This window comes from Mytilus edulis, chromosome 7 (assembly GCF_963676685.1).
Source record: "Mytilus edulis chromosome 7, xbMytEdul2.2, whole genome shotgun sequence".
NCBI classification, from domain to species: domain Eukaryota; kingdom Metazoa; phylum Mollusca; class Bivalvia; order Mytilida; family Mytilidae; genus Mytilus; species Mytilus edulis.
The window spans coordinates 18,848,731-18,868,134 of NC_092350.1; the positions used below are offsets into that span (position 1 = coordinate 18,848,731).

The 19,404-nt window shown below is 32.9% G+C and overlaps 1 protein-coding gene across 1 annotated transcript in view; it reads left to right on the plus strand.

The window, feature by feature from the left end:
- LOC139483006 (mucin-2-like) overlaps window positions 1-16,741 on the plus strand; it is a 31,180-nt gene extending 14,439 nt beyond the window's left edge. Inside the window, exons 4-9 of the mRNA XM_071267036.1 lie at window positions 2,653-2,759; window positions 5,038-5,309; window positions 8,686-8,847; window positions 11,551-11,591; window positions 12,399-12,530; window positions 13,245-16,741. Of these exons, the coding sequence (XP_071123137.1) occupies window positions 2,653-2,759; window positions 5,038-5,309; window positions 8,686-8,847; window positions 11,551-11,591; window positions 12,399-12,530; window positions 13,245-16,741 (4,211 nt within the window). The remainder of the gene's footprint in view (window positions 1-2,652; window positions 2,760-5,037; window positions 5,310-8,685; window positions 8,848-11,550; window positions 11,592-12,398; window positions 12,531-13,244) is intronic.
- Window positions 16,742-19,404: the final 2,663 nt, after the last annotated feature.

Sequence of the window (19,404 nt, forward strand, 5' to 3'; positions counted from 1 at the left end):
AGAGGTGGCGTGAATCAGATGTGGATACTTAAAAATTCCAAAGATCTTTTAGAGTACATACAATCTAACTCTCTTTTATCTTGTAACAGTATTAAAACATTTGACTTCTCTACTCTTTACACAAGTATTCCACATTCCAAACTTAAAGACAAATTAAAAGAGTTGGTATTACTTTGCTTCATAAAAAAGAATGGCCAACGTAGATACAAGTATCTTGTCTTAGGGAGGGATAAATCCTACTTTGTAAAGAATAACTCTGATTCAAACAAAAAATTCTCTGAAACCGATATTATCAAGATGCTTGATTTCTTGATTGACAACATATTTGTTACGTTCGGAGGACGTGTTTTTCAACAGACTGTTGGCATACCAATGGGAACAAACTGTGCCCCTCTACTTGCTGACTTGTTTCTTTATTATTATGAGGCTGACTTCATGCAGGAACTTCTTAGGAAGAAAGATAAGAAGTTAGCAATATCCTTTAACTCTACTTTCCGCTATATAGATGACGTTCTTTCACTAAACAATTCAAAATTTGGTGACTATGTGGAACGCATCTATCCCATCGAATTGGAGATAAAGGATACTACAGATACAGTTAAGTCAGCTTCATATCTTGACTTACATCTAGAAATTGACAATGAGGGTCGGTTGAAGACAAAACTTTACGACAAAAGAGATGATTTCAGCTTTCCAATTGTGAACTTTCCATTTCTAAGTAGCAACATTCCAGCAGCACCTGCATACGGGGTATATATCTCTCAATTGATACGATATTCCCGTGCTTGCATTTCCTATCATGATTTTCTTGATAGAGGGTTACTGCTCACAAGGAAGCTATTAAATCAAGAGTTCCAAATGGTGAAGTTGAAATCATCCCTTCGTAAATTTTACGGACGCCATCACGAGTTGGTAGACCGTTATGGAATAACCATTTCACAAATGATATCGGATATGTTCCTTACGTCGTAACTACAATCCCCTTCCCTTTCATGAATTTGACCTACCGAATTAGACTATTTACCGGATTTGTAATCACATAAGCAACACGACGGGTGCCGCATGTGGAGCAGGATCTGCTTACCCTTCCGGAGCACCTGAGATCACCCCTAGTTTTTGGTGGGGTTCGTGTTGTTTATTCTTTAGTTTTCTATGTTGTGTCATGTGTACTATTGTTTTTCTGTTTGTCTTTTTCATTTTTAGCCATGGCGTTGTCAGTTTGATTTAGATTTATGAGTTTGACTGTCCCTTTGGTATCTTTCGTCCCTCTTTTGTAAAGGATCACTCTTATTCAAACAAAAACTTCTCTGAAACTGACATTATCAAGATGCTTGATTTCTTGATTGACAACATATTTGTTACGTTGGGAGGATGTGTTTTTCAACAGACTATCGGTATTCCAATGGGAAAGAATTGTGCCCCTCTTCTTGCCGACTTGTTTCTTTATTGTTATGAGGCTGACTTCATACAGGAACTTCTTAGAAAGAAAGATAAGAAGTTAGCAATATCCTTTTTGCTCAATTTTCCGCTATATAGATGATGTTCTTTCACTAAATAATTAAAAATTTGGTGACTATGTCGAACGCATCTATCCCATTGAACTAGAGATAAAGGATACAACAGATCTGTAAAGTCGGCCTCATATCTTGACTAACATCTTGAAATTGACAATGAGGGTCGATTGAAAACAAAACTTTACGACAAAAGAGATGATTTCAGCTTTCCAAGTGTGACCTTTCAATTTCTAAGTAGCAACCTTCCAGCAGCACCTGTATACGGTGTATATATCTCCCACTTGATACGATATTCCCGTGCTTGCATTTCCTATCATGATTTTCTTGATAGAGGGTTGTTGCTCACAAGGAAGATATCAAATCAAGAGTTCCTAATGTTTAAGTTGAAATCATCTCTCGTAAATTTTACGGACGCCATCACGAGTTGGTTGACCGTTATGAAATAACCGTTTAAAAATGATATCGGATATGTTACTTACGTCGTAACTACAATCGCCTTCCCTTTCATAAATGTGACCTACTGAATTAGACTATTTACCGGATTTGTTATCTCATAAGCAACACGACGGGTGCCACATGTGGAGCAGGATCAGCTTATCCTTCCGGAACACCTGAGATCACCCCTAGTTTTTGATGGGGTTCGTGTTGTTTATTCTTTAGTTTTCTATGTTGTGTTTTTCATGTGAACTATTGTTTGTCGTTTTCATTTTTAGCCATGGCGTTGTCAGTTTATTTTCGATTAGTTTGACTGTCCCTCTGGTATCTTTTGCCCCTCTTTTGTAAAAGCAACAGAGTCGAGAAAACTCTAGAATGTTTTAACAGACGAAAAAATAAATGATGAACGATTGAAATAAATTCATAGAATACATAAAAAGCTACTAATTTTGTATTGTTGACAGTTGTTTTAAATATATACCAGTTATAGTAAGTTATACTAATGTTGATATCAAACAAAATAATATGAATTTTTAAATCTTACTGAAATATATCTAATTTGACTTACTGACTGATAGGGAAATACAAATAAAAATGTATCTATACACAGGTAATTATAAGTCGTTTTTCTCCCATTCTATAACAATGTTTCGTTAGACCAACAAAATTAGCAATAATAATATCATACTGTATAATCAAACAGTACTAGACGATGACGGCGATATTGTAAAATGTAGATGGTCTACCAATATGGAAATTAATGAATGCGGAGGTGTCTGTCAAACATTCACAGGTTCTGTGTTAGATGAGGTAAGTCTACAAAATGTATGATAATTGAGAAGTCAGCTAAGTTTATTAAATCTACTTTTTTTTATATTTTGATAAATCAGTTGTTTCTTGTACAAAAGAAAACATTACTATAGCGATTTTGCTAACATATACCATAAACAAACCATAAACTTAAGTTTGGTAACTTATTCCGGTTCTATGCATTTAAATTTTGTACTTGTTTTATTTGATAATATTTTGATATTAGCGTCACTGGGTCTTATGTAGACGAAACGCGCGTCTGGCGTACTAAATTATAATCCTGGTACCTTTAATAACTATTAAAACACCAATATTTTGGATAGGTGGATCTCCTTTATTGCGATTGTTCGATATGGTTCATGTCTGGTGTCATGGAAGGCGAAAAGAGAGTATCAATGGAGTAGTGGTTTTTGTTCTCGGTTATAATCCTTGTCATTTGTAGTCTAGTGTTTTCGTTCATGTACAAGGGTCTTGATGCAGGTGGTGATTATCAAAATGAGGGACAACAATGTTTCTAAGCACAACATCTCTGTTTGTCTGTCTGTTTATGTTACTCTGTAGAACATGCATACCCAGCTTACAACGGTATGAGAAGCAACCCCATACTGTAACACCACCAGCAATAATGCAGTCGTTGGGAACATGTTGTTTGGTCAAAGGCCGTTTCATTTTCTCGCCAAACTCAAATTCAGCCGTCAACTGGTCGTATCAGAAACCGACAATCATCTCACCAATAAATTTTTAGAAAGTTCCGGCGTCGCAGGTAATTAACCATTAAAACCTGCTTATACGGTGTATGTCTGTTAGAGCAGGTCTCTTGACAACTCAATGTGCTCTTACGTTGCTTCTATCAAGTCGAATAGATGACGGTGTAATTAAAACTAAATGGTTAAGTATGCTCCTAGTTCTTCTTCCGACATTTAACATGCCAACATTCGGCCACGGAAAACGTATCACTTGTCATATATATCACACAATGACTTGATGAAGGTCAAATATCACCTATACGCGAGTCAATAAGAAGAAGATTTTTTTAATGGTAATGAACTAGTGCATTTGTACAAGTTCAGTTGACCTTTAATAAAAAGTTGCGTAACAGGAGTTCAATCGTGTTGATCGTAATGAATTAGCTTATGTTAAAGGCAATTCATAACACCAAACAATGATACTTTTTCGCAATAGTTATATTTGGTGGTACTAAATTTTTGGATGACTGTATATAAGAATTTGAAGGGCCTGTGACTCAATTCTGGGTAAGAAATGCCGAATACATGGGGAATTTAATTAATGAATTGAGTAAAAAAAAAAACGTTTTGCTTAGCGAGATGAAAACATAACACTTGATAAATGGGATGCGTTCAAAGTTTTTTTCTATACTTCTTTTATAAAATTATCCGGAAGGCTTCAACACAAAATAATGTTAAAGCCAAAAAACGTAACTACCTAAATGAGCGAGAAACTATATATAACCCAAATTAGTCTAGGATCAATTTCTCCATTCTTTGTAATTTTCAATCATCAACCGGGACTTCGATAAAATAGTGTCGTGTCAGATGCAAAGCACCTACTGCTAATATAATGTTTGTGATATCGACTGAGTGCATGAAAATAGAAAATGGAAAAAAAAATTATGAATTTGTTTTTTCCCAAGCATTTTTTTTTTAGATTTAACTGCGAAATCTCAGGGTCTTTCTAACCCCCAAATTTAGAAATAGAATCTCGTTAGCATTTGTTGGCTACGACTGTCTTTTGAGGAACATTTTTTTATTACTGTATCATTGGTGCTATGTTCAAGTTGTTCATTTATCCATGTCAATAAATTGGAAAGGGCTAATTTTGTCTTCAAAGGCCTTTTTTTCAATTTTCTGCTGAATATAACAAAATGATTACAGCAATTTTAAAAATTGATCATTGGGTGCCGTTCATTTTATAACATTTGTCGTTGTCTTAGAAATATTTAAAAAAAAAACCAATCAAACATCTTGAATTCTCAGGGTTAAAAAGTTTGTTAACGTTTTTTTAAACAAACAATGCTTTTTAAACAAAGCAATCTTGTTAGCATGTAGATATTTCACATTCTTTCCATAAACAATCTTCTTTTAAATCTAATTTTGAAGCACCTGCCAAATACCTGTCTGTTCGTTTCTTTTTCATTAGTATTTTATATAAGTTAATGTATTGCCTATCTTAACCCCATATCCTCTCTACGTCGTGGGTAAGAGCTTTAACAATCGAGTTTAGAAACCCTATTCAAGAATGTATGTTTGATATTTTTTAGGTATCCTGTATTCTACATTATAACGCTACCTTTAACACGGGCTGGTTCGGCGTAGCAGTGCAAATAGAAGACTTTGCTGTATCCAACGATACAGTGCCATTAAGTAGTGTGCCTTTACAGTTTCTTGTCAAAGTATTTAATTCGAGTGATTATTGTGAAGACAGGCCAGTCCTTGTAATTACAAATTTCATTGATGGTTCAGACTTTCATATCAGCCTGTATTCAACTTTAAACGAAACTATCGTAGCCAGGAGTATATCAAATACATCAGTGTATGTAATTACTTAAATAACATTACAATTTTGCAATATGTTCTATGGCTGGGTTAAAAATGACATTATCAACATAATAGAAAGTTCTTATTCATAGGAAAAAAATGGAATCTCCATTTTGTCAAACAGTTTTGATTTACTATTAATTTTTTCCTATTTATCAGATAAACATTTTAGGTGCATTGTTGAAACAAATTTAATTCATATGCGATGGCTGTTCATATGATAATCATGATGGGAAACCAGTACTAGTATATCTAATTTTTAATAAGTTGAATACATGTGAACTGTGGACGAATATGAATTTTCAAAACTTGCTAAGATTAGACGAAATCTGGTAGGATTGTAAATATAAAGATTAGATGAATGTGACAACTCTTTACCAGAGATCAACTGACATAGAAATTAACAACTTTAGCACATACTTACAACTTCTCGTCTTTCTAATTTTCATAGTACATACTTTTTCCGTGTACTAAGTAACTACGCATGAATGACCACAAGAGTAAGATTTCATTGTATTGTAATCAAGATATTAGAACAAAAATTGCTACTGGCTATTTTGAAATAAATGATGTGTTCCAAATTTAACTAAATAGTTTGTAATTAGTTTTCAAACAGATTTTTAACATCCTACTAATCAATCTTTTGATCTTAATTTTGTTTTGACAATTAAAAAAGTTTCTTTCATTTAAATAAAGAGTAATAATAATGGTGCTTTATACCTTGATTAAAGTACAACTCAATCTAAAATTTGTAATCCTTTATCTTCCATGCAACTACTTTGTACACAAAAAGAATCAACCATGAATCTTTTGAAGGGAAATTATTAATAAAGCAATTTGATATATTTAGTCATAAATTGGTCGATAATTGGTTGCCTAATGTCCAGTGACAAATATTTCATGCATATAAACTATCTACTAGACTACCTATGGGTACATACCAGGGGCAGATCCATCCATTTTTAAAAGGTGTTTCAACCAAAGATGTGGGAGGGGGATCCAACTGTTTGTACTCATTCAAAAGCTAGTTTTAGGTTTTATGTGAAATTAAAAAAATGTTTTCAAGAATGTAAAGCTTTCACTGCAATTTAAGAATTGTCTGCTCTTGGTCACTTCATTTTGTCATCTTACCATGTAAATAAGTACATGTATAGTAAAACAACGCTTCGTTCATATCAATAAACATACTTACACCAGCAGCTACCTTCTTTACATTCTAAAGTCAAGGGCCTTTTGAAATCCCATTTTTACAATGATATTATAGTGAGTAGATTTACAAAACTACGTAAATGAGCTACATCCAGTCAGGCAAAACATATCAATAGACTAATTACAGGATTACTCAAGTTGTAAATATGTGCTAAATTGGATATTGTATAGAAAGGTATATACTATGAAAATAAGAGCTTGGGGCACAGCCCCTCGCTCTAATTTTCATAGTATATACCTTTCTATACAATAACCGAGACATAGGTCATCGTGCGGCTTTGAACAATGAGTAAAATCCATACCGGTAATCAGCTCAGTATAAAATGTACCGATATAACAAATGCAATACAATTCAATTTAGAAAACAAACGGCCTGATCTATGTAAAAAAACATTGAATAAAAAACATATATAATATGCAGGATCATACAGCAATAAAAAACAACCAATGAATTACAACATCCTTACTTGGTCCAGGCACATATAGAATATGGCGGAATTAAACATGCTTGTTGGCACGCCAAACCCCCCTCCCCCTAACCTTGGAGTATGCTTTAATGTTTTCACTTGAAAAATACTATTTACAAAAACTGCACACGTGGTGGACAATGTTAGTCCCCTAAGATCATTACCAATTTCTCAATGTCCCTTTGATTTTATAATTTTAGATTTAAAAAAAGTTTGTCATCGGAACTACTTTGAAACCAAACGACAGAATTTATTGACACTGTGTATATATTAAGGACATACAATGTACTGTGTTGAATAAATTAATTAATTCATGTCTCTACGAAAGTAACTGAAGGAGAGACAAAAGTTTTTTTTTCAATCCACATCAAAAAAAAAAATTCGGTTTCAGTTAATTAGATAGGAGCTTTTTTTAGACAGATCAATGATAGTTTCTATAGAGTTGAACAACTATTAGTACATAATAGTTTGATGACTATTTCAATATTTGGCCTTTAAGGTCTTGGTTCAGTGAATTCTATTTGATTAGACATTATCAATTTTAAGTTTTCTCTTCAAGTCACTTTGATGGGAAATACGTGTTATAAATCAATAACATGTTCTATAAAGTTGCATTACTATCAGTACACATCAGTTTGAAAGTTCTACCCCTAGATCAAAGTTCATTGACTTGCAAGGTGAAGTTTTCTGCTAAAATTAGTTTTTCATGAAATACTAGTTAAAGACAATGATATTTTCTATAAACTTGCATTACTATCAGTACATGTATGTCATGGTCCAACAATTTCAATTGATTATCAATGTTGCTATTCATCGGATTGTCTTGTTCTGAATTTTTTCACCACAGACGTGATATATCTCTGTGTCAAAAATTCCTTTTTCTAAGAAATATGACCCGTTGAAGTTAAAACTGCAACAGTTTTTCATCGCAACTACTCTGAAACCTCACACACTTTGTAGATAATAAGAACAGATAATATAAATGTGCATATCGACAGAAAACTAAAATTCAATGTTTATTCTGGGAGCAAATTTCATTCGAATAGTAGAATTTTAACCTAATGGTGTAAAATGATTTGTTAAAATCAAGCAAAATAAGACTTGAATATGAAAATTGTCCAATGGGTCAGGTGACTCCTAATATGAGTATTTGTCATGTAATGACGATATTTACCTAGGCTATATATGTTGTGGAGTCTATAGTAAATCTTGCCAAAAAAACAGGTCAATTATCAACAGTAAGATCACTGTATCCAAAAAATTCTATACGACTAAACTTGTCAACTGCTACCTTACATGATTTGGTGATCCTTAATAAGAATTTAAACCTCTTTTTGGTATTTTATAACTGTTGTCTTGACACTATAATGTATAGAGAAACTCTCTAACCAGCCAAAATTATAAATGATTTTTGTTGATTTTATAAACATTGTCTTGTTGCGTGGTATAAGGTTGTTTTTTTTTTTTTAATATACCTTTATTCCTGACCAGAGTATTTCCATTTTGTAATACGCTATTTCAGTCCGTTTACCAGCTCGTAACTGAAATATTTATTGCAAATCCAAACTTCTGTATCAAACTTATCCAAGGATATGTTTTGCATTAACAAGACTTTCTTAATACTTATTCCCACACATTATTTCCTTTTATCTTATAATCTTGGTACCTTTGATAACTATTTATCTATCATTTCAGAATCATTGAAATCACAACAGTTTCCCCTATTGGGGTCGTGAAATCAGATTTAAAGGTATATGGTGATACTGGAAGGGAATGGTACGTTACAGTGACATGGACACCAACAGAGGATCAAATAGGGAGCCACATATTTTGCTACACAGCAATTGACAGTGACGGGTTAGTATGAATCGAAAAAACATTATACAATTCGGATCAATCTTGTTTTGATCATGGGCATTTCTCAAAAACATGTTTAGAAATAATCTAAAACACAATTTCTTTGGTTCAAGTTGGAGTGATTTATTTGTTCTAGATAGGAGATACTACGGAACTTGCAAAATGTTGCAAAATATTATGCGAATAATCCTGGCGTTATACAAAAGATATTTCAATTAAGTGGTCAAGATAAACTACATTTTTTTCCAACAAGCGACATATATCTTTAATACTATCCGTAGAGAGTCAAATATTAATAAGACACGAATAGATAACTGCATGAAAAAACAGAAATAATTATTATTGAACTACCTTATGCATTAAATTAGGTATACTGTTTGAAAAGTGATCTTGACTAAAATTTAGCGATCGTTTAAACTAACACAAGGATGTGGACGTGTTTGTAGATTATATTGATGTGTTTGTTAATACAAATTAGTTACTGAATACATTAAAGGTAAGAACAAACACATTTAGAAGTTCCTTTGCATTCTCTAGTACAACTTTGTGGAATTATTATCCAGAAAAATTGAGACTCATTTTTACTGCATGATCGAAAATCTAATCAATGAATGTAATTCATATAAATCATTTCTTCTTTTTTTTTGTTTTCATAATTTTATCTACTTATATTAAATTTTATGTAATACAAGTGAGTGGAGTAAAAGGGACCAATTGGATGATAGTATTTGCAATGATTGAGCTTACCTACTTGAAATAAAGATTAATATTTTTATTCTTAATTCTTTATGTCTATTGTTATTATCATAGGATGCTGTTCATTGGTCTTTATTTAAATATTACTAGAAGACACCCGCGAGAATTTCAGAAAAGGTATCAAAATTCATATGTACTTGGAAACTGTTTAAGCCCTCTTCCTTGTTTCCAGAGTCCGTTATTTTTTTCCTGTTAAATTCCATTATTTTCGCGTTTCTGTATACTATTTTACGTATAGTTACGTATACTATACATAAAGTTCATTCGCTATTAACTTTCAATTTCTTCTCCTAGACGATCGCTTCTATATTATTTGAAGAGTCTCTATCAACGCAATAATTATTGTCCTCTCCCCGAGTACTCTTATGAAATGTATGTGCAAGTTTAAAACCGGAAGTCCCGTTTGACTTAAAAACGAAATCGCGGGCATTTTCAGCTTGGTTGATAGTAAACTATTTTAAGATGATTTTTTGTAAACTGAAAATTTTATGTCTTGAGAATTTAAGAAATGATATCAAAAGTCATAGGTACATGGAGACAGGACAATATTTTTAAGCCCTCTCTTTTTTTCAAAGCCCGTTATTATTTTGTTTCATATTCCATTATTTTCGCGGTTCTGTATACTTTGAACATACGTATCTATATTATAAATATTAAAATGTATTTCATTTTCTATTAACTATCCATTCAAAGTTTCTTCTCCATGGGGATCACTTCTATATTTATATATAGAGAGTCCCTATATAGTATAGAAGTATATTTATCATAGTATACATGCAGATAAACGCGAAAATAATAATCCTGTCCCACGTGCCTGTCCCCGTCCGAGTGCTTATTAAAATTATGTGTTAGTTAAAACCGAGGTATAACAGTAGTGGTTCTTACGATCTAAAAACCACGATCTGGACAACGCTCTGATTGGCCTATTTATTTTTCATGTTTGTAATCTATCATACGATTTGTTCTCAATGTTTAAACCGGTAGTCAAGTCTAACTTAAAAGTCGGTTTGATGACGGAAAATCACTGCTTTATTATATAGAGTCTCTATATATTATAGGAGTATATAAATCATAGTATACATACAGATAAACGCGAAAGTAATTGTCCTTTCCCCGTCCTCCCCTCGTCGGAGTACGTATGGAAATTATGTGTAAGTTCAAACCGAGGTATAATAGTAGTGGTTCTTACGATCTAAAAACCACGATCTGGACATTGCTCTGATTTGCCTTTTTTTCAATTTTGTTATCTATCATACGATTGGTTCTCAATGTTTAAACCGGTAGTCATGTCTGACTGAAAAGTCGGTTTGATGACGGAAACTCACTGCTTTAATATATAGAAAGTCCCTATATATTATAGGAGTATATTAATCATAGAATATATGCTAAACGTGTAAATAATTGTCCTTTCCCAGTCGAAGTACGTTGGAAAATTATGTGTAAGTTCAAACCGAGGTATAATAGTAGTGGTTGTTACGATATAAGAACCACGATAACGAGGACGCTCTAGATCTGATTGGCTTATTTATTTTTTCATTTTTGTTATCTATCATACGATTGATTCTCAATGTTAAAACCGGAAGTCATGTTTAATAACGGAAACAATATTCGGACGCATTTATTTTCTTTTTTCTCCCAAAATAACCCAAACTGAATAGTCATAAGAATGGATGACAAATGCGACTATGCATGGTACCTATAGGACACAGAGACATGATGATAACTTTACTGTGGGAAGAAGAGAAGCGACACTAAAAATGAGGTCTTCTCGTTTAATAGTATAGATTCCTTTATGGTACATGTTGGTAATGCTTATCACATTAACTGTTAGTTTTTGCGTTAGAATGTATATCGCTTCTTAAAACACCAATTTACAGTTTTCTATCAACTTTTGATTTAGAAAGAGAAAAAAAAAATTGCATCATTCTATTCCATTTTTTTTTACAGACAATCAACTGACCAGACATGTGTCACACTTGTTGTTAATGGTAGGTATAACTAGACTTCATGAATATAAATAATGATCGAAGTAACTATTGATGTGCCTGTTTCTTATATTACTATTACTGATTCAGTGATGCTATTTACGATATATTCGTATTCATATCCGTACTTTCTCGTCGATAAAAAAATACACTAAAACTAAGGTTGCAAATCCCTTAGAGATACAAGAAAAAATTGCGTATTTAAATGATTTATGTAAGTCAAATAATATTCAATATAATTTTTTATCATTCTATTTTAGATTTGTGTACAAAATTGTTTCATCGTATCAAATTATTCGAAAATTTTAGTTTTCAGGCGAAAAAGTGTCAAAAGATTTTTTTGATCCCATAATTCAATTTTTTTTGTTAACGATGTACATTCAAATTGTTTGGCTCTGAGTGCTTCCAATGACATCTCATCTTAAAATTCACTTCAAAAGAAGCAGGTTCGGTACATTATTAATTGATAATAATGTTGGATTAAAATCAAAATCAAAATAATATATCATATGCAAATTCTAAATAATATCTTACAACTTACTGTTAATTAAATTAGAACTTTGATTTATAATTTTTGTGATCATTTGTATTATGCAAGTACTTGACGAAAAAAAGTGTTAATAATTAAATTTGAAAACAAATTATAAAATTTAGGCATTCTCCATACAGAATGAATAGCTGGTGACATAGAAATATCTCAAAACGCTGTTGCTTGAAATAAAAAAAAAATGTAAATAAATATTTCAACTTACTAAAATATTGTTTATCTTATAACACTCTATTTAAAAATGTATCATTAATGAATTGAAGGTTCCATTGCCACAACTGAAAAAGAAATACCAACGACAGAACTAACAACAACATCAAGCCCTATTTCAACACACTCAGAAGAAACAACAACAATAGAACAAACGACAATACAATCAGAGCAAACAACAATAGGTAGGTATAAGTAGACTTTAAAGCTGTGTCAAATATAAATTATGTATGAAGTAACTAATGACGCGTCAGTTTCTGAGATCACTATCAATGTTTCAGTGATGCTATTTACGATAAATTTATATTCGTAAAAAAAAATTTTTTTGGTGTTATGCTTTCAAAATTGTTTCATTGTAACAGATTAAATTTTGGAAAATTCTCAGGCAAGTGTCGAGAGGATATATTTTGTCAGATAAATCCGATTTGTTTTTATATAAAATTGATATTCAAATTGTTCGGCTCTGAATGCGTCTAATGATAAAATATACTTCAATCGCCCCTCTTTCAAAACAAGCAGATTTGGTAAATTATTCTTTGATGACAATATTGGACTTAAACTCAAATTGAATAGTACATGCTAATTCTAAATAAAAGCTTACAACTTACTTGTAATTGAATTCGAACTTTGATGTCAAATACTTGTGATCATTTGTTGTATGCAATTTAAAGTAAAATAAATTAAAGATTTAAAAAAAAAAAAAAAAAAAAAGAAATAATTGTTTACGATTAATTCGAAAATAATATCGAATCCTCCATTAAAAATTAATAGTTGGTGACATAAACATTTCTTGAAACAGTTGTTACGTGATGTAAAACATGTTAGCTAAATGATCACTTTAAATGTCTAAACTATTTTTACCCTGTGACACTATATTTTAACATTTATCATTAATGCAGGTTCCATTGCAACAACAAAACAAGAAATACCAACGACAGACTTTACGACAACAACATTAAACCCAACGTCAACATACTCAGGACAAACAACAACAACAGACCAAACGCCAAATCCAGACACAACAACAAATTCAGAGAAAACAACAATAGCAGAACTAACAACAGCAACAACCCTAAATCCCACTTCCACTTATGCAGGACAAACCACGACCATACCAAAAACAACAACACATTCAGAGAAAACAACAATAGCAGAACTAACAACGACAACAACCCTAAATCCCACTTCCACTTATGCAGGACAAACCACGACAATAGAACAAACGACAAAACCAGGAACAACAACAAAATCAGAGAAAACAACAATAGCAGAACTAACAACAGCAACAACCCTAAATCCCACTTCAACTTATGCAGGACAAACCACGACAATAGAACAAACGACAAAACCAGGAACAACAACAAAATCAGAGAAAACAACAATAGCAGAACTAACAACAGCAACAACCCTAAATCCCACTTCAACTTATGCAGGACAAACCACGACAATAGAACAAACGACAAAACCAGGAACAACAACAAAATCAAAGAAAACAACAATAGCAGAACTAACAACAGCAACAACCCTAAATCCCACTTCAACTTTTGCAGGACAAACCACGACCATACCAAAAACAACAACAAATTCAGAGACAACAATAATAGCAGAACTCACAATGGGAACAACCCTAAATCCCACTTCAATTTATGCTGGACAAACCATGACAAAAGAAAAAACGACGAAACCAGAAACAACAACAAAGTCAGAGAAAACAACAATAGCAGGACTAACAACAGCAAAAACAATATATCCCACTTCAACTTATGCAGGACAAACCACGACAATAGAACAAACGACAAAACCAGGAACAACAACAAAATCAGAGAAAACAACAATAGCAGAACTAACAACAGCAACAACCCTAAATCCCACTTCAACTTATGCAGGACAAACCACGACAATAGAACAAACGACAAAACCAGGAACAACAACAAAATCAGAGAAAACAACAATAGCAGAACTAACAACAGCAACAACCCTAAATCCCACTTCAACTTATGCAGGACAAACCACGACAATAGAACAAACGACAAAACCAGGAACAACAACAAAATCAAAGAAAACAACAATAGCAGAACTAACAACAGCAACAACCCTAAATCCCACTTCAACTTTTGCAGGACAAACCACGACCATACCAAAAACAACAACAAATTCAGAGACAACAATAATAGCAGAACTCACAATGGGAACAACCCTAAATCCCACTTCAATTTATGCTGGACAAACCATGACAAAAGAAAAAACGACGAAACCAGAAACAACAACAAAGTCAGAGAAAACAACAATAGCAGGACTAACAACAGCAAAAACAATATATCCCACTTCAACTTATGCAGGACAAACCACGACAATAGAACAAACGACGAAACCAGGTACAACAATAAAATCAGAGAAATCAACACTACCAGAACTAACAACAACAACAACCCTAAGTCCAATTTCAACTTATGCAGGACAAACCACGTCAATAGATCCAACGACAAAACCAGAAATAACAACAAAATCAGAGAAAACAACATTTGCAGAACTTACAACAGCAACAACACTAAACCCCAATTCAACTTACGCAGGAGAAACCACGACAATAGAACAAACGACGAAACCAGGTACAACAACAAAATCAGAGAAAACAACAATACCAGAACTAACAACCCTAAATCCCACTTCAATTAACTCAGGACAGACCATGATAATAGAACCAACGAAAAACCAAGAAACAACAACAAAATCAGAGACAACAACAATAGCAGAACTAACAACAGCAGCAACCCTAAATCCCGCTTCAACTCATGCAGTACAAATGAAAACAATAGATCAAACAACACCTCATGAAACAACAACAAAATCCGAGAAAACAACATTAGCCGAACAAACAACAACAACATTAGAACTAACTTCAACATACTCAGGAAAAACAACTACAATAGAACAAACGACAAATCCAGAAACATCGACACCTCAAGAAACTACAATAAAATACGAGAAAACAACAATGTTAGAACTAATAACAGCAACAACATTAGACCCGACTTCAACACACTCAGGACAAACAGCTAAAATTGAACAAACGACATCTCCAGAAACAACAACAAAATCAGACCAAACATCAATATCAAAACAATTCAATACTACAGCAGGAATAACAATAGGAGAACCAACTGTAACAACAACATATGAGCAAAGCACAACGATAGCAGCAGCAGAACAAAGAAAAACAATTACAACAGAAAATGATGAAACAATCACAACAGTAGAATCAATCACAACAGTAGAATCAACCACAACTAAAACAGAAATACCAACAACAGCAAAACCAAGCACTACTTCAGATGAACCAATAGAAAATGATACAACCTTGACAACATCCGAACTAACTAAAACCACCCTTAAACTAACAACAACAATTATCGAATCAACAACGACACCAGCTATATCTACGGAAACGCCACATAAATCAACTACCAGAAACACTCCAGAAACCTCGAAACCTGCTGAAGCAACGCAGACTACAACAACCGAACAAACTACAACACCTGTCAATCCAATAACAACATCCTTTGAAACGAAGCCAACATTACATGAAGCACCAATGACCCCAGCTGAACAAACAATGACATCTGCTAAACTAAAGACTACCCAATCCAAAACGCCGACCTCAAAAGAGAAACAATCAACAACCTTAAGTCAAACAACGACAACAACAGTGGATTCAACAACCATTTATGTCGAACCAGTTACTGCGCAAGTCGTTACAACAATATTTGAACAATCAACCCCTTTTGTCAAATCAACAACAACTCCAAGTGTTCTAACGACAAAATTTGAACCTATTACTTCTTCCGTTGAACCAATGACAACCTATACATACACTGAATTAATGGGTACACTTAAAATGTCTGCTGAACCTTCAACCGAATCTCCTGCACTGATAACAACTCTAGCTAAAACAAAAACATCAGCCGAACAAACAACAACCCCAACTGAGCTAAGTAGACCTGAACGATTAATGACCACACCAGCTGATCTAACAACTACTTCTGTCGAAACAACAGACACTACTCCAGCTTCTGATAAACCCATTAATGATATCAAAACAGGAAATAAGGAAGTTTCTTTGAACTGGGTTATACCTATTGTTGTTGTTGGAATATTAATTCTTATTACAATATGTTTCTGTCTCTATCTTTTATTTATTAGACGATTAAGAAGACATAGATATACACACAATAGTGACGCTAGTTTTGACTCTCGTTCACAAAAGACAGAAACAAACGTTAATGAAATAGATTGGTACAGGAAAACAGCAATGCATGAATCACGCATCATACCCAGAGCAGTGTTGAAATCATGGAAGAGTTTTGACGAACTACCGAACTATAATTCTATATCATAGAGGAGAACTAAAAGCTCACATATAAAGTTTTGATATCATTGCTATCAAACTTTTAAATCTATATCTAAGAATTACGCTTGGAATAGATTCAAGAAGAAAAGTCATTATTACTACGTCTTAAGATAGTAAATTCAAATGCAAGCAATCTCAAAACAAGCTGACATTTATAATAAGCTTAGAATTTTCAAATGATTTGGACTCGGGCATCACTTCAAAGACATTTATGACGTTAAAATACTAAATCTTTGGATGTGTTTTAGTTGAATTTAGTCTCTAAAGCATGATTTTGTATTACTTATTGTTTTTGGCATTTAACTAGCTGTCAGTAACTGAGGGTATTCTCCGATCGTTCTTTCTTGTTAATTTGACCTGTTGATACTATTTGTAATGCTTTTTTGGTATTTTATGTTTATTTATTCAGATATATATCTGATCTTTAAACCAGTTTTGAGTTTTTGTGTTTGTATTACTATAAATTTTCACTTCTTCGTACTATAAACATCAAAATTATTTATGTTTTAGAAAGTATTTCCTTTCTCCATTTAAACTATATACCTACCAACAAAATTATTTTCATTTTTAAGTCTTTCCACTTTTTTTTTCTTCTGCCGCCCGAGATGCTTTTTTGTTTTATAACATATCGAATGGATTTTTGGCCAAAGATGTTGTACAGTAATGGGGGTTTCAAAACTCAACCTGTGTGACCGAACACTTATTCATATAGGAGTTATCTCCCCGCATCCCCTTTTTCTTGTTATCGCTATATCTCTAAAACCGTAAAGATTTTAACAAACTGTTTTTACCAAATTATTTGTCTACTCTTAAGAAGGATTTGGTTAAGTTTAACTGGAGTGATCGGAAGACATCTGATGGGAGTTATTTCCCCTTGAAAATTTAAGATAGGCGATATGTTGGATAAATTCATACGTTATAAGTCGTAGAGGCCTACAGTCTTTCGATATGCAGTCTTTGGTCCATCTAAAGGAAATTGAGGTCAAGGTCAAAGGTCAAGGTCATGTTCTAAATTTTGAATTTTGCTTGTTATCGTTATTCTAAAGAAACTGTAACAGTTAATGATATGAAGTGTTTGCCAAATAACTGTTTACAATAAGGCGCAACTTCAACCTTTTTAAGTCGAAGTGTTTTGGTTAACCCTTATAGGAGTTTTCTCCCCTTATGTATTTGAAATCCGTATTTCTCCACAACCACACAGTGATTATCCTCGGGTCTTTCGATTAGAGTTCACGGACATTTGACCTCGAAGTTGAGGTCAAGGTTGAAGGTCAAGGTCACATTCTAAATTTAGAATTTTGCTTGTAATCTATATTCTAAAGAAGCTGTAACAAATAATGATATAATGTGTTTTCCAAATAACTGTTTACGATAAGGCGCAACTTCAAACTATTTGAATCGAAGTGTTTTGGTCAACCCTTATAGGAGTTTTCTCCCCTTTTGTATTTGAAATCGGTATTTCATATAAGTGATTGACCTGGGGTCGTTTGATTTGAGATCACTGACCTATGACCTTGAAATTGAGGTCAAGGTCAAGGTCAATTTGACGTTCTAGATTTTGACCTTTGCTAAAAATGCTTTCTTGTTCATTATAAAACAATTAAGTCTTCTGCATATACCTATATATATATTAATCTTATTGTTTTATATCAGTTTGAGGTACAAAATTACATCAACAAGGAGTGAAATTTCCAACATCTTTTTTTTTTTTATTAAATTTCATTATTATTATCGAGGTGGAAAGACCTTCAATTGTTCTCTGAAGAATTGGTTTTTGATTCTGTATATTTTATTGTTAATGGCATATTATTGTGCAAGGTTATTGTTGTTTTTCTGAAATAATTAACATATCATAGCGGTACAATACTTTAATTATTCACCCCTTATTTTATTGATTTTGTATTGTTATTGTATCATAGATAAAAATGTATCCGTTCAGTATATGTCACTTGTGTTAATAGGTCTTTTGATTGGTGTAAGCCATTTCAATTGATTTTCAATAGTATGTCTTTCTATGTTGTGATGTTACATTATTGTTTCAGATAAGGGTGTAGGTTGGTACATATAAACATTTAAACCCGCTGCAATTGTTTGCATTTGTCCTTAGACAAGAATCTGATGTTCAGTAGTTTGTTGATGTGGTTCATAAATGTTTCTCGTTTCTCGTTTTTTATATTGATTAGACAGTTGGGTTTCACGTTTGAATGGTTTTACCCTGGTCATTTTTGGGGGCCGTTACAGATTAATGTTCGATGTGAGCCAAGGCTCCGTGTTGAAGTAAGCACTTTGACCTATAGTGGTTTACTTTTATAAATTTTGACTTGGATGCAGAGTTGTCTCATTGGCATTCATACCAAATCTTCTTATATCTATGTATTGTCCAAATGCGCATCTTGTTCAGAAAATTAGTAACCGTCACTGTAATATTTCATCAATAAAAATATCAATGAACATCAAGTGCTTTTGATACCATGATTTTGCTGAATAATTTCTGGAACGTTGCTTGATTATTTTCTCTTCAAGTTAATGTTGTCTGTCTTGAGTGTTTTAACCAATTTTTATTGTCCCCTTGGTACCATCTTTCATTTAAACATATTTGTAACATACAATACTGACATTAACTCATACCATTTAAATGGGAATATCACAAC